Here is a 25,014-nt window from a genome sequence, read left to right on the forward strand (position 1 = left end):
GGTGGGAGTGAGGGGTCAGCACCTCTGAAACGTTCTGGCTCACCCCAGGGCTGTGCCTGTCCTTGCTGAGCATCAGCCCTGGCAGGAGGCAGGAATTAGGGTGCAGGAGCCACTGCATACCCCTAGGAAGTACCAGCCCAGGGCTGGCACTTTAAACTTGGCTCCTAAACCCTCTCTGAGCTTCCCAGGGAGCTTCTGAGAATCCAGGTGGCCCACATGAAGCCATCCCAGCTGGAAGCATGCATGGGTGCTATGAGATGCAAGCAGAACCTTACAGTTCCTCCAGGGCCAGAGACAGAGTAAAACCTCCTCCCACTTCCAGAAGAGCTTTATTCCATTGCATCCCTGTTTTTCAAGGGAAATCAATATCCATGATCATTGGAATGTGGAGAAATGCAAAATGCTTTAAGCCTCTTGTGCCAAGCAGGACCAGTGGGACCCAGCACACTCTGGGGTAGCTCCATGGGCAGCTCTGCTCCAGCACCGGTTGTCAGCGCTGGGAGCTGCCCTTGGGATGGCTTTGTGCTCCAGGAGCCAAGAACTGCTGCTGCTGCCAGTGCTTCTCCAGGAAAGGCAGACCCTCACCCTGGCAGTGCCCACCTGGGCCAGGACTGGCCCACCTCTACCAGGGCTGCAGCCATGTCCCCATCATATCTACCTGCAGGTGGCTCTGGGGGGAAGGGTGTTTGTGGTGGAGCATTCCCGGTGCCCCTAAGCTGTGGCCTCAGGCTTACCTTTAGGGGGTCTTGCCTGCAAAATGAACAGGGACATCAGTATACAACAGGCATGGAGGCAGCCCAGGTGGCCCTCAGCTACTCTGCTTGGTTCCATGCAACCAGATTCCCAGGACCCCCACCCCACTCTGGATTTGAGATCAGGCATTAGGAAAGTTTACCCCCCAAAAGGATGGTGCAGCTTTGGGACAGTTCACCAGGAGATGGAGGATCTCAGTCCTCAGAGGCTCCAAAGACTTGGCCAGACAAAGCTGGAAATGACCTGAGGCAGGACTGCCAGCTCTCCTGGTCTGTAGGGGACTCCTGATTCACCAGGGCAGTGAATTCCCACAATGGAATAATGTTTGGCACATAAACTTGTCAATGACCCACAGAACAGGATGTGCCCTGAAGAGCTGGCCCCTCTCTGCATGGAGTCCCAACAGATTCCCTTTGAAAGAGGGTGAAAAACATAGAGCTGGGTCAGTTTTCCAGATAAAGGTCTCCATGGCGATCCACTGATGGATGTTTTGACAGTAGTTGAGGTCATGATGCAACTTTCCCTGATTCCTGGCACCAGCTGGATCCCTCTCCCAGATCAGACTGGCAATCAAGCCCAAAAGTTGAAAACTAAGAGCTGCTCCACTAGGTTTTTCCCTGATCTTTGGAACTGAGTTTTAACCAAAGGGCAGAAAATCATTAAATCCAAAATGATTCACTTCAAAACCTCCTCTCTCCCATGTAGCCCTATCCTTACCTCCTCAAACTTCTCCTTCCAATAAAGGTCAGCCTTTGCATCCAGGTAGAGCAGAACCAGGTCACAGACCATTGTAGCCTGGAGACAGACAAACATTGAAGACGAGAAACTTCCCACAGGAATACCTGGCCTTTCATCCTGGCTCCCACTGAGCCCTGCAGCCAGCTGTGGGCATTTGCTGTGGCTCCCAGCCAGTCCTGCCTCCAGCCAGCTCCACTGGCTCCTCTCTGACCCAACCTGGTCCAGGAGCTGCACAGGAGGTCAGACAGGATCCCCAGACTGCAATGGATGGACAGGGAGGGCTGTTCCAGCACCTTCACAGTCACATACAGACTGGGATGAGCACGTCAGGGAGGAAAGGGGGGCAGGTGGGGAACCTCCCTGTTACTCTGCTGGAAGGGAAGAGCCACAGAAGGGCTCTACAAAGGGCTGCCCCACCATAGTGACAGGACACTGCAACCCTTCAGTCAGAGAAGTAGAGAAGCTGCTCTCCTGTCAGCAGCATCCCAGTGATGCTCTGTCCCAGGTTCCACACAAAAACCTGACCACCATGAGACATGACTCTGACAGCACTCAGGATCCCAATCTAGTGGTGTCATTACAAATGGTCACAGGGAGACCTGAGCTGACACCCTGCCAGACCATCTCCCCTCTGTGCTGGCTGCCACTAAGGAAGCCTTGTGCCTAGGCAGGCAGGGAAACAATTGAGAAGTGGCAAATCCCAAGCCATGGATCGAAGGAGAAGAGTGTATCTGGAGTACTCACAGCACCAAAGAAGGCGATGCTGGTGCCAAAGCTCACAGCAGTAGGAACAATGCTGAACTTCCCAGCCTGGTGAGAAACAGTGGAGGGGCAAGAGAGAGGGTGAAGCGTGGTCAGAGGGGTGAGAAGGTTGTGGGCTGAGCCCTGCGGGGCAGCATGCTCAAAGTCAGGAGGTGCTGGAAGGATCCAGGGATATTTCCCCATGCAGATTTGTAGGAACTGCTGTTGTGCTGACTCCAACCCCCTTTGGTTGTCAAAGAAGGGACTGAGGTGCCTGATGAACTGGAAGCAGCAGAGGTTACCGTGACCCACCTGCTCCTGCAGGCACAGCAGGAATCTCCCTCTTGCTGCAGCTGCCACCCATGGAACCACATCCCAGCAAACACAACCCTGATGTGATGTGTCCCTCCCTTCACAAATGAGTCTGGTGGTTTCTCTTCTGGTTGTTCTCTCCTGTTCCACAGCTCCTGGACCTGCTCTCTCAGCCTAGAAGTGGTACACCCTGTCCTGCACTGTGTGCTTCACCTTCTTCAGGTACAAAGGGCACTGCTGAGCATCAAAGACCAGCTATGGACACCTCTCAGTGTGGGAAGTGCTCTCAGCACAGGCTCCCTCTTTGGAAAGCTAAGCACTGAGTCTGTGAGTGGTGCTGCATAGAGCAGCATCAACAATCATGGAAACATGGAATAGTTTGAGTTGGAAGAGACCTTAAAGCTCATCTCATTCCATCTTCTGCCATGGGCAGGGACACCTTCCACTGTCCCAGTGTGCTCCAAGCCCCATCCTGCCTGGCCTTGGACATGTCCGGGGATCCAGGGGCAGCCACAGCTGCTCTGGGCACCCTGTGCCTGGGCATCATCACCCTCACAGGGAAGGATTTCTTCACTATATCCCATCTTACCCTGAGAAGCCATTCCCCTGTGCCCTGTCCCTCCATCCCTTGTCCGCAGTCCCTCTCCAGCTCTCCTGGAGCCCCTTCAGGCCCTGCAAGGGGCTCTGAGCTCTCCCTGGAGCCTTCTCCTCTCCAGGTGAGCACCCCCAGCTCTGCCAGCCTGTCTCCAGAGCAGAGGAGCTCCAGCCCTTGGAGCATCTCTGTGGCCTCCTCTGGGCTCTCTCCAGCAGCTCCAAATCCTTCTGTTGTTGGGGACACCAGAGCATGTGCAGCACTGCACCAGAGCAGGGCAGAGAAGCAGAGTCCCCCTTTACCTCCTGCCCACAGTGGTGAGGGTGAATCTAGGACACAGGGCGTTTCCGGGCTCTCAGGCACATGGCTGGGGCATGTCCAGCCTTAATCATGCCACACCTTTTCCCCCTGAGGGTACTTTTAATCAAGAAGGGATTAATTGTCCAGGTTCAGTAGAGTTCAGGTTGATCTTTGTCAGGGTGCTCTCACCATAACACCCTCAGAGAGAGACACCCACAAGCCCAGACCAGGTGACCTTGCCTACTGAACACTTCATGGCCCCCATGTCAGACCCTCAGAGAGGGAAATCTCCCTCCTCAGGGCATTACCAAAAGCTTTTTCTTCAAATAGGAGAGACTGTTTTCTCCTGCTCTGCTTAGAAAACTCTGGGAAGAGGCAAAGAGCTCACCCAGGAGGGGAGAAGTGATGGGAGCAGAAAGCACAGGGGCAGAGTGGGAGCAGTGGTGTGAGGAGTCAGCCTTGGGGCTGAGGAGCTCACGGTACCTGGCCATGCACAGAGAGGTCAAAGCGGATCCCATAGAGCTTCAGCAGGTTCCGGTAGAGCTGCTGCTGTGAGCCCCAGTAGTAGGAGGCAGTTCTGTGGGAGACATTGGGCATGGCTCAGAAAGGCAGCTCCATGCAGGCAGGGAGGAAAGGGGAGCCAGTGCCAAGGATTGCTGGGCCTCTGGGTTCCTGGGTGTCCTCCAGGCTGGGAACTGGCCATACACGTGCAGTGATGACTCACTGGCACCAACAGTGGGGCGTCAGCATCCCCTCAGCACCCAGTCTGGGTCACTGGGGGCACGCAGCTCTCCGTGTGCCCAACTCAGGTGGGGACAGTCAGAGGTCCCTGCCCTCAGGTAATGCCCTGCTCAGCTCCAAACACAAAAGAGCTACCAAGTCTGAGAACTGCCACAGCATCCCTGTACTGACAGGCCCTGCCTTGAGTTACCATTTCCCAATGCCTTAAAGGTCTCTAAGACTTTTAAGTTCAAATAATTAACCAAGCACTAACCCATGTCCCCAGGTGCCACATCTACACAGCTTTTAAATCCCTCCAGGCACAGGGACTCCACCATTGCCCTGGGCAGTTTCACCAGCGCTGGATAAACCTTGCAGTGAAAAGATTTTTTCTAACATGCAATCTAAACACTCTGTTAGTGCAACTTCAGGCTGTTCCCTCCAATAAGACTCCTTGTTCCCTGGAGCACAGCCCGACCCCCCCGGCTGTCCCCTCCTGTCAGGAGCTGTGCAGAGCTACAGGGTCCCCCCGAGCCTCCTTTTCTCCAGGCTGAGCCCCTTTCCAGCTCCCTCAGCCTCTCCTGGGGCTCCAGCCCCTTCCCAGCTCCGTTCCCTGCCCTGGACATGCTCCAGCCCCTCCAGGTCTCTCCTGTCAGGAGGGGCCCAGATCTGCCAGGACTGGAGATGCCCCAGCAGTGCCAGCACAGATCAGGTGCCCTTGGACTTCCTGCCCACCTGGGTGCACCTGGGCTCATGTTCACCTTCAGGTCCTTTTCTGCCTGCAGCTTTCCAGCCACTCTGCCCCAGCCTGGAACATTCCATGGCATTGTTCTGGCCCCAAGAGAGAACCTGGCACTTGACCTTGTTGAACCTCACACCACTGGCCTCAGTCCATAGATCCAGCCTGTCTAGTTCCCTCTGCAGGGCTTCCTGCCTTACAGCTGATCCACACTCCCACCCAGCTCAGTGTCATTTGTGGACTGACTGAGGCACACTTGCTGTCCCTGCTGCTCCTTTCAGAGCATCCATCAGAACTGAAATCTCAAACAACTGTCATGTGCTGATCCCACAGGCCTGTGTGGCCACTGTCCCAGCATCCTCACCTGAAATTGTACCTCATGTCCTGCAGGCTGAAGGAATACTGTGGTTGGCACTGGGTAGCAGCGTGGTCCAGGTCGCAGTTCCACTCGATAAGGACTCTGATACTTCCCCCCTGAAAAACACATTTTATTCCAGGAGAAGCATGGAATCAGATTAGCTGAGTCATTGACTGTTCAGACATTCCCAGATCACATATTCCCTAAGCATTTCAGGTCAGTCCTCTGCTTCTTGCTCACATCCTTGCAGAATTTTGAGTTGCCTTCCATAGTTATATAAAAAACAAGTACCAGTAGTGCGAGGTCTCCAAAGTTCTCTCCAGCTGCCTCCACCATGTCACGGACACGGAACACAGGGCAGGAGGGGTTGAAGATTGGATCATATGTGCAGCTCTTGAAATAGCTGGGGTCACTGGTTTGTAAGGTGTTGCACCTGAGACAGGAGAGAGGGGGGGCAGGGGTGTGGGAGGTCATGGAGCCCAGCTGTGGGACTGCAAAGGGGACCCTCTCACTGGATTGGGCCCACCAGTGCTCCTGCATCAGCGGGGGGACAGTCAATGCCTTGCCTAAAGCCTCAGATGGAAGAGAGTGGAGAAAAACCAGCCCAGAGGAATCTCACATGGAGTTATCCTCTATAGCACATGCCACGGCCTTCCCTTCCACCTCTTTGTGCTCCTTTGTTTCTTCCCAGCACCCAGCTCTGGTCACTGCTATGGGTAACAGCAGGGACAGTTCGTGCCATGTCTCCTGCCATGGTAAGGCAGCACAGTCAGTGTGCCTGGGACTGTGGGGTCAGTGCAGCCCTTTACTTGCCCTCTATGAAACCACTTTGCAAGGACTAAAAGACAAAAATATTAGTTTCACTTCCAAATGAGAGCTTGGGAATGGCTGGCTTTGTCCGGCTCTCCGCAGTGCTCTGCATGGGCAGGTGGACATCAATCCCTCTCTCTGAGGTGTCCCCATCCCACTGCTCTTAGAACTGCACACCCAGCACAGCTGAAGTGACCTGTATTCACCTCAACACCTGTCCTGCCCTAAACTGCCTCAGCACCACCTGCCCTGAGTGTCACTGGCTCCACGAGTGCTTCAGCTCCTCAGCCCCATGACAGGCTCAGTGCCAAGGCTGGACAAGGCTGCATGCTCAGCCCAGCTGGGAGTACTGTACTTACTTGGAGAAGTTAAATTTGGTGAAGTGGACAGTATTTTTTATAAAAAGAGTGAAATTCTCTGCCTCAGCCAGAAGAGGTTTCCTAGAAAACAACCACCAACGAAGTCAAGTCATGCACAGTGGCCAAGGCCCCATTTCCCAAGCTCTGCAGTCCCTCCTGCAATCCCAAGATTTTGGCTACAATGGACAGGTACAAGAAATGCTCTTGGGTGACACCCTTTGAGTTTAACTGACCAGAAAGTCAATGTCAGAGGTCTCCCAGAGCCTGGTTGTCCCTTGGGCATGTGTGGTCAGACTCCTGTTAACACAGAGGGAGAGAGCCAAAGCTCCCAATATCTGCTGTCTCCTCATGTGTCATTACCTGGGCAGGGTGCTATTCTCCACAGGACACCAGCCATAGATCTCACAGGTGGAATGGGTGGCATTGAACATCAAACATTTCCCAGTTTTTATCCCTAGAAACAAGACAATATAAGACAGGCTGAGAGAGCTGGGGTTGGTCATCTGGAGAAGACTTTGGAGAGACATTAGAGCCCCTTCTGGTGCCTAAAGGGGCTCCAAGAGAGCTGGAGAGGGACTTGGGACAAGGGCCTGGAGAGACAGGACAAGAGGGAATGGCATCCCAGTGGCAGAGGCAGGTTTAGATGGGATATTGGGAAGGAATTGTTCCCTGGCAGGGTGGGCAGGCCCTGGCACAGGGTGCCCAGAGCAGCTGTGGCTGCCCCTGGATCCCTGGCAGTGCCCAAGGCCAGGTTGGTTGGGGCTTGGAGCAGCCTGGGACAGTGGAAGGTGTCCCTGCCCATGGCAGGGGGTGGAACAGGATGAGCTTTAAGTTCCTTTTTAACCCAAACCATTCTAGGATTTTGTTTCTTTAGCAAAACACCCAGTACCATTGCCATGAACCACAGGGTTTCCCACAGGACAATCTGCATCTTCTGTGCACATCCCGTCGAGGACAGAGGGGCTCTGGGAGGGACAGAGAGAAGTGTTGTCACTGTGCTGTGAGGCTGAGGCCATGCTGTCACTTCCCCCCACTGCTGCACTGCTGCTCCTGCTTCTCCAAGTGCCTCCCAAACAGTTAGAGACGAACATTCACCAGCCTCCAGCCCGTCACAAGAGAGGCATGTCCAAAGGGCAACCCTTCCTCTCCAGAACACTTGTGTCCTGCTGCTCAGTGGCAGAGGAAGCCTTAGGAGCTACCTCAGACCTTTCAGATGGAACTGGGAACCAGCACAGAGGGATTCAGGAGGGCCCTAATGACTGAGCCCATTAAGCACCTTGTAAAGTACCACAATGAATTCCCTGGGGGAGAGCTTAGTAGACCCTAAATCCAGCATAACACAAGTTTTACAAAAGACAGGGAAAGCTTCACCCTTACTCTGGACCTACCTGATTGTCAGGAGCAGTAAAAATCTCTTATTCAAACACAGAGAGATGACCATAGTTGGGGAAACACCACTAACACCTCCCCAGCTACCCCAGGCCATGACAGGAGTCACCAGCTCATCAGAAACCCACTCCCCAAGCTCTGAGGGTACAAAGGCCCAAACGCAGGAGGGGAATTCTCAGTTATGGAGTCAGAAGTGGGGGTCTGTTCAGGCCTTCCCTGGGCTGCCCCAGGACAGCCTCAGCCATTCATTCAGGTGTAAAACCCACCAACATGATCTGAGAGGAGCAGTATCTTTGGGCTGGCTAGGGTCTGCCTAGGGGCTGCAGTCATTATGGGAATGCAGGAGAACATCTGGGGATTGCACCAGGTGTTTAGGGAATGGGTTATTTAGGGGAGGAAGGCAAGGCATGGGAAGGAGGGAACTTGGTAGTCTGAAAAGGAACATAAAGGGATAAAAGGATGCAAAGACTTAAGTGCATGTACAGCTGCTGAAACAGTTCATGTTCTATGCTGCCTCTGGCCACAGATAAATTAATCTGCCTGAACCAAATACTCTGGTCATCAAGAATATGAAGGCAGCTCAAACTCCCTGAAAAGCCAAAAGTTGCCACTGCTAAATATTCAAAGCTTTCCAAATATGAATGCCATCTACAGCCCCAATGCCAGGAACTGAGGAACTCTTGGAGACCAGCATGGGGTGTAGGCTGGGACAGACACCCACACACGCCCCAGCTCTGGAACAGAATGAAATCCTCAGCTCTGTGTGTCCTTGGCTTGCACACTGCAAACCCAGCACCTAGAGGTGCCTGTGGCTGCCTGTGAGAACCCCAAAATGCCCTACAGCACTTGTCTTCCTCCCTGTTGGGACTTTAAGAGTTCTCAGCATTTAAAAGATGGATCACTGGTGCCATTTTCCCCAACCCAAACCCAGTGTTTCTCCTCCTCTGCAGCATTTGGCCACAGCAGGAGCTGAAGGGACCATTAGGACGATTGGTGCTTGGCTTAGGTACAAAGTGCCAGCAGCAGTCCAGCTTAAAGGACATTTGCTCCTATCTGCTGAGCTGGGCTCAGCTTGGGAGAGCTCAGCAGAGGAGCTGGCCTGACTCCAGCCTTAAAGGGAAGAGTTCTCCCAGAGAACATATACCATTAAGTGTTGGATAGCTGGAAAACCATCTAGAGACCTTGTGCTCTGTTCCTCCTAAAAATAGGACACTAGTCCTGCAGCAGGGAGTTACCAAGGAAACATGACACAGGTATCCATGGAGTGTGTGTCAAAGTATCCCCTTATTCAAGGGCAGCAGAAAGCCTGGAATGGTCATGCAGTGCCACCACCCAAAGAGTTCAGAGCTGCAGAAGCTTCATATCCCCTGTCCTCTGGTAGAGCACACGGATACACATCTTGGCTCATGAAGGTATGACAGAGCAAGTGCAGATGTGCTGGGGAGTGCTATGATCCAGTGAGAATGAGGGGAATTGGGTTTTGTGAGAATAGAAATCCATTTTCCCCTTTTATCTGGTCTTCCACTGGGTGCCACTGAGCAGCAGAACCACTGGCTCCATCTCACTCCTGTGAGGCCGGGCTGGGGCAGGTCCATTCACTCACCTCGGGGCAGGTGCCTTGGGCTTGCTGGATTGTGGCGATGAAATGGGTCACCAGGAAAAGCACATTTTCTCCCTGGGAAGCAAGAAGGCGCTGTCAAAGGGAGGCTGACACCAGGATGGTCCAAGGGGACGCCCTGTGACACCATGGGCGGAACAGGCACTAATGGGCTTGCCAGGGCTTGGGGAGGCCAGTGGTACCCGCGGCATCCCCTTGTCAAGATGACTGGCCGTAAGTGTGACCTCCCTGTCCCCGCCCGGGGCCCGCCCGTACCTGCGGGGGCCAGGTGAGATCCGCAGCGTCCCAGAGCCGCCGGCCCGCGGCCTCGGCGACCGCCGCCCCCTTCACCTTGGTGACCACGGCGACACGCGGGGCTGTGTCGCGCTCCTGGTAGCCCTTCCGCAGCAGCAGCACCCACCTGCGGAGATGCGGGGCACTCTGAGGGACCCCCGGCCGGGCCCGAGGGCTGGGGGCATGGCCCTACCGCAGCGGGGACCGGCCAGCCCGAGGGCAGGCTCCCTACCCCAGCAGGTAGCCAAGCGCGCTCAGCTGCAGCAGCCGGTGCAGCAGCCCCACCCGCCGGTTCCGCGTCAGCGAGAACTTGGCAGTCTTGTAGTCGAGCAGGGACCCGCAGGGTGGGCCCGGCATGGTGGCACCGGGGGGAAAGGCGGGCACGGGGGGGGTTAGCGGCACTAAGGACAAAGGGGGGCACGGTGAGGATAGCGGCACCAGGAGGGGAAGGAGGCCAGGGAAGGGAAAGGCAGCCCGGGGGCCGGCAGCCACGGGCCGGGCCGGGCCCGCAGCCCCGACGCCGGGACGGGGGCGGGCACAGCGGCCGTGACGGGGTCACAGCGGCCGTGACGGGGTCACAGCGGCTGCCGGGCCTGCCGCACCGCCGGGCGAGCCTCCGCTGCCTCCAGCCGCCGGCTCTCCCCACAACGAGAATCCCAGAATGGTTTGGGTTGGAAGGGATTTAAAGCCCTTCCACTGCCGTGGCAGGGACACCTTCCACCATCCCGGGCTGCTGCCAGCCCTGTCCAACCTGGTCCTGGGCACTGCCAGGGATCCAGGGGCAGCCACAGCTGCTCTGGGCACCCTGTGCCAGGACCTGGGACAATTCCTAATTCCCAATATCCCATCCATCCCTGTCCTCTGGCAGTGGGAAGCCATTCCCTGTGTCCTGTCCCTCCATCCCTTGTCCCCAGTCCCTCTCCAGCTCTCCTGGAGCCCCTTCAGGCCCTGCAAGGGGCTCTGAGCTCTCCCTGGAGCCTTCTCCTCTCCAGGTGAGCACCCCCAGCTCTCCAGCCTGTGCTAAACCAGTACGGACCATTCCCGGTCAAGGGATGGGCAATTTTTCTTTCTGCCTAATGAAAATTATGTCGTTCCTCTGGATGATGGAGCAACCCAAGTTTTACATCAAGGATACATCAGGGACCCATTCCAACCTGCCCTGCTGGAGGTTCGGGGACCTACCAGAGCCCAGGGTTCACCACATGAGATGTGATGTTGGCCAGCAGAGCGGATTTGCCAGCAGAATGCTTTGAAGTGCTCAGGAACCAGAATCATCTCCTTCCCTGGATGCAGGTGGGAGGATGGGATGTGTAAATGGGTCAGTACACCACAGAAAGAATTTTTCTTTATGTCATCTCCCCTGAAGTACTCCACTAAATATTAAATTAATATTTTTAGGAAGAAATTATAAACCTTCTGTTTTAAATTAATATTTTAAAATTAATATTTTTAGGAAGAAATTATAAACCTTCTGTACATTCATGTCAGGTGGTTCCACCTGAAGCTGCTTTCAGCGGGTACAGAATCTTAGAAATGTGTAGTTTGGACCATAAAAAAGTACAGTCTTTTCTACTCATTTTTGATGATAAAACTTTTTCTTAAGTTTATTTTGTCTGGAATAGTTCTCTGAGGTCCCTTCCAGTTAATTTTCCTGTCTCCAATATCCGTGGATGGACAAAATAATTTGATTTTGTAGTATCTTTTGTATAATCACAAGGTCATGGCTATGCTTCTGTTTAGCTTCTGTAAATATTTCTGAAATGCTGTGTGCCAGATCCATGTTTTCCCTGGGTGGTGTCTTTCATGCCAAAGTCGAAGTCCAGCTCCATCCACTGCTTTACAATCCTCAGTCCTCACACATCTCACTTGCTACAGCCTCCTTCTTGAACATCCTTCATGTCTTCAGTGGCCTTCTTTGGCTGACAGGAGAGAAAACAATCTTAATCCTCACCACTTTTGGCCACCAGGAGAACCCCAGCCATCCACCTCATTCGTTCCCAGTTCCATGCTGCTTGCTTTCCTTGGGTTTACCTTTGAAGGCTCCAGTGGCTGCTTGTCACCACCCCTGTCCTCCTCACCTCCCGTTCCTTTTACAGTCCAACACTTCTCCTCAGCTGTCTCAGCTTCAGGTATGGACATGTTTTCCTTTTCATTTATCCTAGTTGACACCCTCATGTTTTTCCTGCTCCCTTGGAAATTCACAGAACACTTGCTGAGCAAACCTATTTGGATTTCCAGCGTCTCTGGGAGGGGTTCCAGGAGGCTGTGGGAGCTCCCTGGCTGCTCAGTATCAGCTTTCAGGCTCCATCAGCTGGAGAACGAGCAGGGCAGTCACAGCTGCACTGTGAGCACCAGCCCCTGGCTTTGTCACAGTGACTGGACTTTCAGTCCCTCTTTTCTGTCTTGGCAACATGAGGTCAAAGAACGTAGACGCTTCACTGTCTGGCAGCTTCTGCTTTGGGCTTGTGGTAAATGAGGTAGAAAAAGATGTAGTTTTAATCACCTAGTGGTAATACAGACAGTTGCAGAGAAGTACATGAACCAACCCAAGCTTCCTTTTAACTCTTAAACTGGTTTCATGTATTTTTTCTTAGGGGAGATTTTTGAAATGGCTATAGCAGCAAACATTTGATTAAACTTAGAATTAGCTGGAGCCATTTCCATAGCCAAGAGCAGCTGCCTTGGCCAAAGGCTTGGAGCAGGGAATTGTTTTCACTCCTGTTCTTAAACTGTGAAAGCTCACATGAAGCTGATGTGCTGTTGGCCTTGTGCCTGTCCCTGTCCAAGAGTCATCTATGACGTGGGATCACATGGACCTTGGAATTAAGAGGGAAAAATCATCCAGTATCTATGGACATATCACAGATGTTTTCATTTCTCTGTTTCAAGTTTTTTCCTTTCTAGAGTCAAAATTACTGTAATGAATGTTTTGAATGGTTTAATTTCTGATTCATAAATCAACACAGATATTGTTCTGTAGTCTATATATTGTTTTTATTCTACTAAAATTTTACTCACCAAAATAAAAACCAGTTCTTCCAGCCTCTGAGGCTGAAAGAGACCACATGTTGGTGGTTAGTGGTGAGTTGGCAGTGCTGGGTTAATGGTCTTGGAGGTTTTTTCCAACTTGAATGATTCTGTGATTCTATAAAGTTTATCTTCTTTATTTGAAGAGAATTCTGTTATGTACCTAGTGGGGTCTGTCCTATAAATGTGCAAATCATTTTATAGTTACGTGTCTAATAAATCAAGACAGTGCTTTTGTCTCAGGACTGTCTGTCCAAACCATTTGCAAATACCACTTGTACATACAGGCTGCAGTCTCTAAATTTGGGCTGTCTCTAAAAACATCAGAACCATCCTGACACTCTCTGAGTCTCCAGATGAAAACTTTATGTATTGAACACAGAAGTTTTATAGGGCTTGGTTTAAATCAGTGTAAGTACTTATATTTTAAAATATTTTTACCATTTATTGCTTCTGTGATGTCCTTTGCCCCTAGCCCCTCCTGTGTTCTCTCAAAGGAGAGATGCAGATTAAAATCAGTACACTCCAAGTCTGTCCTTATTCACCAGCTGGAGAAGATCCACTTGCCTGTGTTTTGACACATTAATTTGTTTGTCACTAGAGTCAGAGCCGTGTGGTTTTAGGCTCAACAAACCTATCAACAAACCATTTGGGAACCTAAACACACCAGGTGAGCCAGTGGTGTTACACCGGGCAGTGTCACTGGGATAGGGACCTTGAGCATCCCGCTGTCCTGTGGTCTGATGAGGTGGCTGAGGGACACCGAGCACAGGCCTGCCTTGTGCCCAGGTGGGATTTGCATTCCCGGAGGGCTGCTGGGAGAAGAGGGAGCAGGCAGCTGGAGCTGGCCTGGAGGATTGTGTGGGGAGTTGGAGGGATTTGCTGTGCTTTGGCAGCTGCTGCCAAAGGTTGTGAGGAATTAACATGTAGGGATTTACTCTGAGAACTGTAGTTCTGTTAGACTGAAATACCAGTTACTCCAAATTTACCTGCTGATCTCCCCTGCTGGAATCACTGTTCCTCCTTCCTCAAAGTCAATTGTGTTCTCTCTGTGTTGGAAACCAATCTTGGAATAATTCACCAGAAGACTTGTTGAATCCCTGTTCACAAGGGATTCAATGATTCTAGTACTGAGCCTTTTTTTTTTTTTTTTTTTTTTTTTTTTGGTGTGTGTGTGTGTGTCTAAGTGTCAATTCCATATTGTTCATTTTTGTTTTCTTTGCAAGAGTGCCAGGTAGCAGTTGGATGCCTCATGAAGGTGTTACAGCACACCAGCACTGCTGCCTCTTTCCAGGTCCTCTCCCAGTCAGAGCACAGAGGTTACACAAATCCACATTGATTGCCACTAATGGTAGTTTTCCAGAATTCTTGAGTAGCTCTCACTTTGCTCAGTGGTGTTTTGTAGCCTTGACTCCTCATCCCCTGTCACCTTTTGGAAGGATCTGTCAGCTGGTTTTGCTGCAGTGCTCTGGGACTGCTCCAGCTGCCTGTTTCTGGAAAATGAGCATTACTGCTCCAGGGAAGCTCACTGCCTGATTCCATGTGGAACTTCTCTGGTGTAAGTTACAGAGGTGATCCCAAAGTTCTAACTGTAGCAGCTAACTTTGGAGGCAGGGCTGGGCAGTGGAACCTCCAGTGTGTCTCCAGCTGCTCCCCCCCACACAGAAAAGGGGTTTTTGTGTTTTCCAAGTATTTTTCTTGAGCACTTTCATCTCCTTTAGGATATCAAGTGTGCTGCCATGCCCAAAGGTGCATTGGCTCTTGTCCCAGCAAGGATTGGCTGCCCTAGAGTGCTTCCAGCCTAGCAAGAGAGGTGTGGGGTAATGAGAAATCAGCCATCCTGGCTCCAGAGGAGCCACTCGCCACAGCTCCTTCCTGCCAGCATCTGACAGATGTTTCACAACCTCAGGCCAAGCTGTCATTGCCTCAGGAAACGTTTCTGGTCTCCTGCCTAAATCTTCCTCATGGCAGTTTCAGTCCACTGCTTCATTCCATGCCTCCTGTGCATGTGGGGAAGATTTATTTTCCTTTTATAGAATCTGTAAGGTTGGAAAAAACTGCTAAGATCATCGAGGCCAGTAGCTGCAGTTTTGTGTCTGTGTGGCGTGTTACATGTGGGGAAATGGCCATTTCCTCCCTTGCCCCCAAAGCAGATGCAGCGGATGCATCTGGTGTTGGAATGAAACCTCTGCCACAGGGATGGGGCCACGCCATTTGTGCCCTGGCTCCTTGGAAAGTGCTGAGACCGGGAAGAGCTGCGGCTTTGGAGACTGCTGAGACACAGCACAAACACTCCTGGAATGATCTGGGGACCTGTCTGCCTGACCACCAGCACATCGTGCAGGGACAAAGGGACAACAGGACCACCTTGCTCTGTGCCATCTTTTAATGCTCTGCCATTCCCTGGCTGGTGGTAGGAGCAGATACACCAGTGCTGGCATCCTGGAATGCTGCGTGATGCTTACCTCATCCTCGGGCTGTGTCTGCAGGAGGAGGAGGGGAGCAGGGCAGGATAATGAGCGGATTACTTACAGCCGGCCTCCCTGAGCCCCGCAGCTCATCTGTGCTGCTTTCAGAGCCAGGGGCGGGGGGGGGGGGGGGTTGGGGGGGGGGGGTTTTGGAACATACCCCGTCCTTTTTGGGTGCTTGTTGGGGGGGGGGGGGGGGGGGGGGGGGAGGATTGGGGAGGGATGATTTAGGAACATGAGGCTGGGAAGTGATTTAATTAGGACATGGAGCTGCTCTCTCCTGGGTGCAACACACCACCCCCTTCCAGTGCTTGGGGCTCCCCTCTTCCTCCCTCCAGCATGGACAAGGCTCAACTTTGCAAGCAGCTGCTTATTCCAGTTATTAAACTGTGCACCTGCGACTCCTGCTCTCCTGTAAGAGCCCAGCAATCCCTGTGGGTTCCACAACCCAGTGATCTCTGTTAAGAGCTCCCACAGCCCAGAGATCTCTGCAGCTCCCACTGGTCCTGTCCCCAGGGACATGGGCTGCAGCAGCGATCCTGTGCCCTGAAGCCTCCAAAATCATCACTGGCTCAGTCCTTGTGTCCATCCCTGGAGCATCTCTGAGCTGCACCTGGGGCTAAGGTCCACAGGCATGGTTACTCACTGCCATTTAAAAGGGGTAGGTGGCAGCCCCAACACTGATTTTCTCTCTAGTACAAATCCCATGTTATTCCCCTCTGAATTTGCATTTCTCCGTGTCCTGCTGCACCTGCTTTTTGGGAACTGTCCTCCCAGGGCACAACAAAGCAGCACTGCCCTGCCAGCTACTCTCCCAATCCAGCAGCATCACTGGAGAGGCTCAGCCAGCCCTGGCTGCTGCCTGTCCACTCCCATGCTGTCTGCAGGGATTACCATCCAGGACTCACACTGACCCTCTTAATCCAGTCCAGAGCACGTGTGCCAGAGCTGCTCCTGCCCCATGGCCCATAAAGCCCTTCCCAGTTCCCAGAGCCCCAGCACTGGTCACTCCAGCACTGACCCACATACCTCCCTGCAGCTCTGGAAATAGACTGATTTCCTGCAGCCTGACTACATCATTGCCATGGCTCCCAGAAAATAGAGGACTTTATTTATAAGTTAATTTGGAGAAGGATACTGCCCGGCAAATCAGGTGTATGGTCAGTCACAGGGAAGCAGCAAGTAGCTGCTCCTGGAGCTCCATGAAACAGGGTTCTGGGAGCTGCACAAGAGAATGGTTTCATCTTACATCTGTTTGGAATTGAGGTTATGGATGGGATAGCCAGTGTTTTCTCTTACAATTACAGGCTGCCATCTTAAAGCCCGCTGATTATTTGTTTGGATTTTTTTTTTTTCTCTGCTGATACAATTTTCAGGAACAAATTCCTGTAGAAGGGCTGTCTGGGTGCCAGTGGCTGCTGCCATCCCCCTTTTTTAATGTGTAGATTAATGAGTAGTCAATTAAAAATCAATTAATACATGTTCTGTGCAGAGCATGTTACCGCTGTAGGACAGTGTATGACACATGAACCAACAAATTTTGTAATCCTATTTTTAAAAAAACCCACAAGTGTGCTTGGGAGGCTCCACTGGCCTTCCAGGTGCCAGAGAATTATATTCCAATCCTTTAATACCCTGCTGGCTGCATCCCCGGCACCTCCTGCTATGCTGGGGAGGACCCCGTGCTTTGTGTGCCACATCCTAACAGGGATTTGTGTGCATTTTTAGAAATGAATGTTTTAAAATAGAAGAAATATCAATGGTTACAAGGCTCATTCAATAACTCTTTGGTCTTTTGCAGCTTAAAATGCTGACTGAGACCCCTGCTAGGAGAACTGAGAGATGTCACTGCCATTGACTTTCCTCCACAGGGGAACATAAAAATCACCCTCAGCCCATCCCTCTCTGTGAGGACTTTCCTGCCCTTCCCCAGCTCTGTGCGGGGCTCCCTCCTCCTGTGTCCCTGTGGATCTTTTTACTCGCCTTTATCCTGCTGACAATGGCTTTATTACCAAGATTAAAGCTGAGCCACTAAGGAGGGCTCAGCCTGTGCCTCCCTGGGTGCCTGTTGAACACTTGCTTTTTAATGAAGAAAGAGTGTTATCTGAGGAAGGACATTTCCCTAGAGAACAACAGTGTGGGGATGGGGGTGACTGTGGGTTATAAATAATTCCTATTAATTGCACAAGTTCTCACATCCTTTGGCTCCTAAACTTGGGCAGCTTTAGTAACCCTGCCCTGGTGCTGACTCAGCACTGTCCTCACTGCTCACAGTGGGGTTCAGTCCTATCTGGGTCAATATCAGGGTATTTGTGTGCTATAAGGCTCAAGTCCCAGCCTATCCAGCCCTGTGGGGTCCCGGTTTCTCTGGATCTGGCTGGAGCTTGTCCTGTGACTGGAACCCCGGTGGCAGCAGGGTGGCAGTGGGCACCCTCCCTTTCCCCGCTTTCTGGGGGGGCTTTCCTGAGCGTCGACTGGGGAGTGTTTCCCACCTTGAGTCCTGGGGACACAGAGATCACAACCAGTCAGAGCCATGGCAGAAACAGTGTTTATGAGGATGACCAAATCAGCCCGTTGCTCACAAGCCACGACACAGAGGTGCCAAGCAGGGCCACAGCGCCGGTGGTGGCAGCGCGGGGACGAGGTGGGACATGGAGCAGTGCTGGCAGACAGAGGGGTTCACTGGAGCCAGACTATCCTACTGAGGGTCCCCACAGCCTCTCTAGGGTCCCCCAGTGACTGGCCAGCAAGAAGTAATGGAACAGCTTGCCCACAGTCCCCAGCTCCTCGCAGCATGCAGAGGATGAGGATGGAGCAGGGTGTCCATGCTGAAAGGCCTGTCAAATTGGCAGCCTCACATTTGACTGACCACAGGCTCATGGGCAAAACAGCCAGGGGTGGCTGCAGCAGTGCTGCTGGAGACCCTCCCATGACACCCTTGCAGCTGGGGTGACCCCAAAGCATGGGGATGATTGCTGGGGAGGGAGCCATATTGAAAAAGCCCCCCTGAGCCTGTCCCATGCCCCAGAGAGCCTGCAAGGGGCATCATGGGGGGTTGAGTCCCCATGGTGGGGCAGGTGGTGCTGCTGGGGTGCAGGAGAAGTAGGGAGCTGACTCCAGGCAGACCAGCCCAGGGATGCCACTGGGGACCTCCAGGGGCAAGCCAATGTACCTGGAGTCCTTAGGACCCATACCCTGCTCAGGACTGGGGCAACAGCCTGGCCATGGCATTATCTTCCTGTGGGCATGGCCCCCAGTCCACCCTTCAGACAGCCAATTCCAGCGGCTGGGAAGATGCAGCTGGGCTTTTGCTGTGCCAGCCTCCACAGGCTTTCCTGGGGTGCCTTCCCAGCCACCCACTCTGGCCATACCCCTTCTCCATGTCATGTCTCCAGCTGCCCCTCAGCTCCCTCAAGCCCCAGCCTTTGAGGAGAGCAGCCCTGGGCATAGGGATGGCAGGGGTGCCTGTGGGGATGCATGACTGGCCCCTGCCTCCTTCCAAAGGGGACTCTGCAGGAGGCAGGGGGGCTGCAGTCAGGATGAGAGTCAGGACAGGCAGCACTGGGCTGCCTGTCCTGGTCCCTAGGGAACCTCTGCATGCCCAGCTGCATGGATGTGCTGGCAGACAGATGTACTGCACAGTGCCAGAGTGTGCTCGGGGAGAGGTGAACAAGGACACGGCTCCTCATGAGCAGGGCAGGCACTGGGCTGAGACCCAGCTCTCGACTGCAGGGGATGGGGAGGGAGGCAGCCGGCCCCTCCACACTGTCAGAAGCGTGTGGGGAAGGGTGAGCATCCTCATCCTCTCCAGGTGGAGCCCCACACCCAGGGCAGCCCCACTGGCTCTGCTGTCAGAGGGACCAGGAGGAGGGGGGTGGGTCTCTCGCCTCACTGCGGGAGGAGATTCCGACGCTCCCATCTCCAGGCGCCCCCGCTGCCGGAGGCGTCATCTCTTGCAGTCATCGGTGTCGGTGTCTGGCGTCCCGGCGGCAGGCTGGGAGCTGGGCTGGACTGCTTGCACCCTCTCCTCCAGACTGCCACCCGGGAACACCACGTAGCGGGCGCTGACACGCTGGGGTCGTGGCTCCCGCAGGTTCTCCTTGCTGTGCCAGATGCCATAGCCGAAGTAGACGAGCAAGCCTGCAGCAGGGACAGAGACAGCAGGGGCTCCAGCACAGCCTGGCTGTTGGCACCGTCATGGCTGGCACCACAGTGGAACGTGGCACGGATGTGGTCAGTAACCCAGTAGAGCAAAAAGCTAAAGCACCACGGGGGTTTAACTGAGCTGCACACAGGAGGAAAAGTGTCCTGCCCAAGGTTATAAGCATGTTAAGAGCAAGGGGAGCACCCTCAGTCCCTGGGAAAGGGAAGGACTTCCTGAACCCCAGGGAGCTGCCTCAGGAGCAGGGAGGTGGTTCTGGCCCAGGGCTTTAAGGAGGATCTGAACTTCTAACAGGAACAAGCTGTAACACTCTGGGAGAGGCTCAGGAGATGTTGGGAGACCTCACCTTGCGTCTCCAAAGGGGAACCGGAGGCAGAAAGGGGCAGGATGCACTTTACAGACCCATAAATGGGGGAGAGGAACTGCCAAAGCAGCTGGAGAGTGCCAAGACAAACCCTGCTCCCCCTCCCCAGAGCAGCCATGGAAGCACTCACCCAAGAGGAGCCAGACGGCGAAGCGGAGCCACGTCATGTAACTGAGCTTCAGCATCAGGTAGATGTTGAGGATGATGCTCAGCGCTGGGGAGAGGGGTACCAGGGGGATCTGCAGGAGAAAAGGAGTTGGCAGGGGTGAGACCTGCAGGACCACATTCTCAATCTTTAAAATCATAGGGACAAAAAACAGCACTGGCAAATGTGTGGGACAAAGGGACTGTCACCTTGGGATTTCTAGAAGTGGCACTTTTTTTAAGGAAAAGGAACAATGGAGCCAGGAGCTGGGAGCCAGGCTGGCAGGGTGGGCACAGGCATTATCATGAGGACCAAACAAGCTCCTAGCCAATGATCCTGAGCCAATGTGGTCCTTGCTAGAGGAGCCAGGGCAGGGGCATGGCAGGGAAGTGGTATCACCACTGGTGTTATGAAGCTGCACTGACTACATCAGGGCTCAGGTGGGCTGAAAACAGGAGAGGGGGAGCACAAGAGGTATAGAAGTGGTTTGGAGGCTGAAAATGGGCTCCATCACATAGATGAAGGGCAGCCAAAGTAAGGAGCTGAGGCAGGAGAGGAGCAGAGGAATTGTGGGGATGCAGAGAAGGGAGCCCAAGGTGGACAGAAGCAATCCCTGGGATCCGCCCCATGGGATGGACACAGAACTGCTGGGGATGTCCCCTCCTGGGAACCAGTGGCCACACAGAGTAACAGCAGAGGCACCAACACTCCACACACACAGTGTCCACAAACACCCTCTTCCTCATCTCCTCCGTCCTCCTCCTTCAGCAGCTGTGGTGCTTTCAACAAAGTGCTGTGCCTGGAAGCCCTGCGGGTCCATCAGAACTGCTCCCACCTCCCCTTCCCCTGCAGAGGGACTTCCTGCCTGGGCCCTGGGCATACCTGGAAGGTCTGGGTGCTGTGCTGTTGCTCGTGTGCCCAGATGAGGAGGAGGCTGAGCAGGAAGCCCAGACTGAAGAGGACCAGCAGCAGGGAGTAGCTCCAGGTGGGCAGGTGGAGGTGGGTGTTGCCAAACACTAAGATGGAGCAGAGGCAGATGGCAGACACCATCAAGGTCACCACAGCCACCGTGACCACCTCACCCGGGTAGAAGTCGCTGAGGAATTCCAGGTAGGGCTCAAAAGCTGCCTTCAGCTGCCCTGGCTCCCGCTGCTCTTTGCTCTTGTCCCTGTCCACCAGCTGCAGCTTGTCGGAGAAGGACTCATACTCCTTCAGCTCGCCCCTGGATGGGCCCTCATGGGGCTCAGGGTTGGGCTGGCCACTGGCCGCTGGTGCGGGGATATCCCCCTTCTGCTGCTGGAAGCGCAGGACAATGATGCTGGCGGCCACAAAGGTGTAGGCCAGCAGAGTGCCGATGGACAGGAACTGCACCAGGGCCTCTAGGTCAAAGACGAGGGCTAGCAGGGCCATAAGCAGCCCAAAGACCACAATGCCGACCACGGGCACCTGTGTGCGGGGGTGCACTCGGGAGAAGACCTGAAAGAAGAGCCCATCCTCGGCCATGGCGTAGACGATGCGTGGCAGGGAGAAGAGGTTGCTCAGTAGAACTGTGTTCATTGCTGAGGGACGGGTAGAAGAAGGAAGACCCCATCAGAGCTAAACCCAAACTGGAGATTGTTCCCAGCCCCCAAGGCAGGAGGGTGGGCAGCTCCCTCCCACCGCTGCCTGTACTCACCACAGATGGAGCCAGCAGCCACCAGAAACCCTGCCCAGGCATAGCCCCTCCTGTAGAACGCATCAGCCAGGGCAGAGTCAGGGTCCAGCGTGTGCCAGGGCACCATCAGCGTCAGCACAACTGACACCAGGATATAGGCACCGGTGGCCAGCCCCAAGGAGAAAGCAATGGCCCTGGGGACAGCTCTCTGCGGGTTCCTGGCCTCTTCGCTGGAGGCTGCGATGACGTCAAAGCCCACAAAGGCATAGAAGCAGGTGGCTGTGCCAGCCATGATGCCTGACAGCCCATATGGGGCAAAGCCACCCTCTTGGGTGCTCCAGTTCTTGGGCTGTGCAAGAACAAAGCCCATAATGAGGATGAAGAGGATGACGCCCATGCTGATGGCTGAGAAGACGTGGTTGAGCCAGGAGGACACTTTGGCCCCAAAGGAGATGAAGGCAGTAGCTACCAACAGGATGGCAGCTGCCAGGAAGTCTGGATAGCGGGCCAGGAACGGCACCTGCCAGGCACCCACATGGGTCTCGGTGAAGTTCTTGATCTTGTGGTTAAAGATGGAATCCAGATAGCCACTCCAGGCCCTGGCCACTGCAGCCCCTCCGATCATGTACTCCAGCAGCACGTTCCAGCCGATAAGAAAAGCCCAGATTTCACCCACGGACACGTAGGTGAACATGTAGGCAGAGCCTGTCTTGGGCACGCGGGCTCCAAACTCAGCGTAGCAGAGAGCAGCCAGGAGTGAGGCAAAGCCGGCGATGATGAAGGAGATGATGACGGCGGGGCCGGCGATCTCCTTGGCCACAGTGCCTGTGAGGACGTACAGCCCGGAGCCCACCATGCCCCCGATGCCCAGCAGCGTCAAGTCGATGGTGGAAAGGCATCTGTTAAAGGATGTCTCCATCATGTCGTCCTCCAGGGTCTTCACCCGGTTGAGCTTCTGGCAGAAGCGGATCAGGTCGGTGGAGCGGGGCAGCCATCTTGCCATCGTGGAGGCAGCGGGCCCTGCCTTCAGCAGAGTGAGGCGTCCTCGGCAGTGAGATCCTGCCTGGCGACCTGGTAGAGGGGCAGGAAGGGGTGAACATTCCCTTGGTAGTGAGGTATCAAGTGCTGGGGACAGGGTGGAAAAGCCACCAGGGCACATTCCAGGTGTCTCTGGCTTCTCAGCCAGCATAGAGCCTGAGCACAGAGTGTGTCCTCCTCCAGGGGTGGCATAGGACAGGGACATGTGCCAGTCTGCCAGGTGGCAGGCAAACCACAGCACTCGCAGGGCAGCAGCTCCCCATTAAAGCCCAAACCAGTCTGCTCTGGCCCTGATGGAGGTCTCCTTGCTGCCTCCTCTCCACTTTATTCAACACCTACTTTAACTTCACCCTGCTGTGCCAGGACCCCACCACGGGGACATGCAGCATCTCCCTGCTCCCAGGATCCTGCTGCTTCCCCAGAGGCTACGGCAGAAGTCCAGGGCAGCTCTCCTGGGAGTCCCCAGGGAGACCAAGAAACGGCCAGTGCCAGGGACCAGCCACACTGGCAGCTGCCATTATGACAGTGGGAGGACACAGTGCTAGGGACATTCAGGTGCTGCTTCCCAGCTGCTCCATGGGGTGATTGGTGACACTCTCCGCTGCCAGTTGCCCTCCTTCCTGTGCCAGAACCCCCACACCTACGTAAAAAAACACGTCCTGCTCGGAGGGCTGGTGCAGCCCCACTCCAGGGTGCACATCTCAGAGGCCAAAAGGTCGTGGAAAGCCCAGGAGATGATGGAATGACAGGGCCGATGATGGCCCGTGAGGACAACGTGCACAATCCCTGCGGGTTGAGACCCCCACCCCTGCACATCCAGGTCCCCGCGACCGAAGGCGGTGGCAGTACTGGGGTCCCCAATCCCAACAAACGCAACAGGCGCAGCTGGGAGGATGCGGAGCTCGGCGCCCACTGAACACGGCCCACTGAACACGGAGCATCCCCGGAGTTCGGGGGGTGGCCAAGGGTGGGGACCTCCAGACCGAGAAGGGTGTGTGGGGGTTCTGGATTAATCCTGGGCGGCGAGAGGCGATAGTTTCGCCCCTGCTCAGCCCCGCCACGATGCCGGTTCCGGGCGGCGCCGAGCCCCGGCCCCGATCCCGGCCGCGCTCCCCCAGGACGCTCCCCACAGTGCCGATCCCAGCCCGGCTCCCGGTCCCAGGGGTTGTCGCTCACCTGCGAGGGTGGCCGGGGGCCCCGCACCGGCCCCGGCCTCACCTGCTCCGCGCCGCCGCCGCCGCCCGGCTCCGCCTCCCGGGGCTCGGCGGAAGGGCGGCGTCCGGGCGAGGCCCCGGCCCAGCCCCAGGGGTGTCTCCCGGAGCGGGCAGCCGAGGCTGGGGATACCGGGGCTGCACCTGCAGCCTCTGGAAGGGGCAGACACAGGGGCGTCCCCACGAGCCCAGGGTGGGGAGCCCCGGGAGTGTGTGCCCGGCTGGAGCCGCACAGAAACGGGATACAGGGTGGTCATGGAGAAATTCCGAAGGCTGCAGCCTGGGTCCGTCCAGAGACACGCTGGGAGAGCTGAGGGTGTTCAGCCTGGAGGATGCTCCAGGAAGACGTTAGAACCCTTTCCCATGCCTAAAGGGGTTCCAAGAGAGCTGGAGAGGGACTTGGGACAAGGACCTGGAATGACAAGGGGGAATGGCTTCCTACTGACAAACGGTAGGATTACATGGTTATTAGGAAGGAATTCTTGGCTATGAGGACGGGCAGGCCCTGGCACAGGGTGCCCAAAGCAGCTGTGGTTGTCCCTGGACCTCTGGAAGTGCCCAAGGCCAGGTTGCATAGGGCTTGAAGCAACCTGGGATAGTGGAAGGTGTTCCTGCTCATGAGCTTCTATTCCAAGGTCTCTTCTAACACAAACTACTCTGTGACTCTGTAATGGAACAGTTATCCCAAATCCCATCCACTGGATGCAGTTCTGGCTGGAGCAAGGGGCTGAGATCTTGCTCCGCTGCCTCTACTCACTCTGTACTGGAGCAGCTACCTGAAGGGCAGGCACATCCTCTGTGCTTAGGTATTTGTCAAGAAGAAACTGAGGTGTGGAGAAAGCTGTGGGAGGGGGAGCTCCTGAACAGGCCCCTCCAGTTCACAGTCCTTCTGCCTGGCCAGGAGCACAAATCCTGAGCAAAAGCCTGTGGTGTTTTCACCTGGCTCTGCAGGGCAGTGAAGGACAATCACCTCTAAGTCAGAAGGCGTTTCTTTTCCAGAAGTGCTTCACTTCCTCGAACCACCACAAACCTTCTGCCTCTCCAGCCCCCTGGGACAGGAGTTTCCCAAGCAGTCACCCATCCCACCCAAATCTGCCTGTTACAGGTGCCCTGTAATGCTACTACTTTAGTATTTCTAGAGAGTGAAGTCCCTCTCCATGTCACCCATAGTTTTATCTCCACCCTGCCCCCTCTCGTGCCCTTTGTCAAAGATAAAGGAGCCCAGCTCAGCTGGAAGGTGTTC

At 54.6% G+C, this 25,014-nt stretch overlaps 2 protein-coding genes across 3 annotated transcripts; both read right to left on the bottom strand.

The window, feature by feature from the left end:
- Nucleotides 1-322: 322 nt before the first annotated feature.
- Nucleotides 323-10,181, bottom strand: LOC121364894 (P2X purinoceptor 6-like). 2 transcript variants are annotated; one of them, XM_041488606.1, is made up of 12 exons: nt 9,935-10,181; nt 9,685-9,829; nt 9,415-9,486; nt 7,312-7,387; nt 6,783-6,876; nt 6,423-6,503; nt 5,545-5,686; nt 5,260-5,369; nt 3,920-4,013; nt 2,236-2,301; nt 1,471-1,548; nt 573-750 (listed from the first exon to the last, which is right to left on the bottom strand). In XM_041488606.1, exons 1-12 carry the CDS (start codon nt 10,057-10,059, stop codon nt 712-714), a joined length of 1,122 nt encoding a protein of 373 aa, XP_041344540.1. In that variant the 5' UTR covers nt 10,060-10,181; the 3' UTR covers nt 573-711. The 2 variants fall into 2 exon arrangements, with proteins under 2 accessions (XP_041344542.1, XP_041344540.1); XM_041488608.1 differs by lacking the exons at nt 2,236-2,301; nt 3,920-4,013 and having other exon boundaries at nt 323-750.
- Nucleotides 10,182-17,728: 7,547 nt separating this feature from the next.
- On the bottom strand, nt 17,729-23,794 carry SLC7A4 (solute carrier family 7 member 4). Its single transcript, XM_041488618.1, has 5 exons — nt 23,737-23,794; nt 21,544-22,593; nt 20,751-21,427; nt 19,854-19,962; nt 17,729-19,337 (listed from the first exon to the last, which is right to left on the bottom strand). Exons 2-5 carry the CDS (start codon nt 22,523-22,525, stop codon nt 19,144-19,146), a joined length of 1,962 nt encoding a protein of 653 aa, XP_041344552.1. The 5' UTR covers nt 22,526-22,593; nt 23,737-23,794; the 3' UTR covers nt 17,729-19,143.
- Between the last annotated feature and the right edge of the window lie 1,220 nt (nt 23,795-25,014).

This window comes from Pyrgilauda ruficollis, unplaced genomic scaffold (assembly GCF_017590135.1).
Source record: "Pyrgilauda ruficollis isolate IOZ18807 unplaced genomic scaffold, ASM1759013v1 scaffold9, whole genome shotgun sequence".
NCBI lineage: Eukaryota > Metazoa > Chordata > Aves > Passeriformes > Passeridae > Pyrgilauda > Pyrgilauda ruficollis.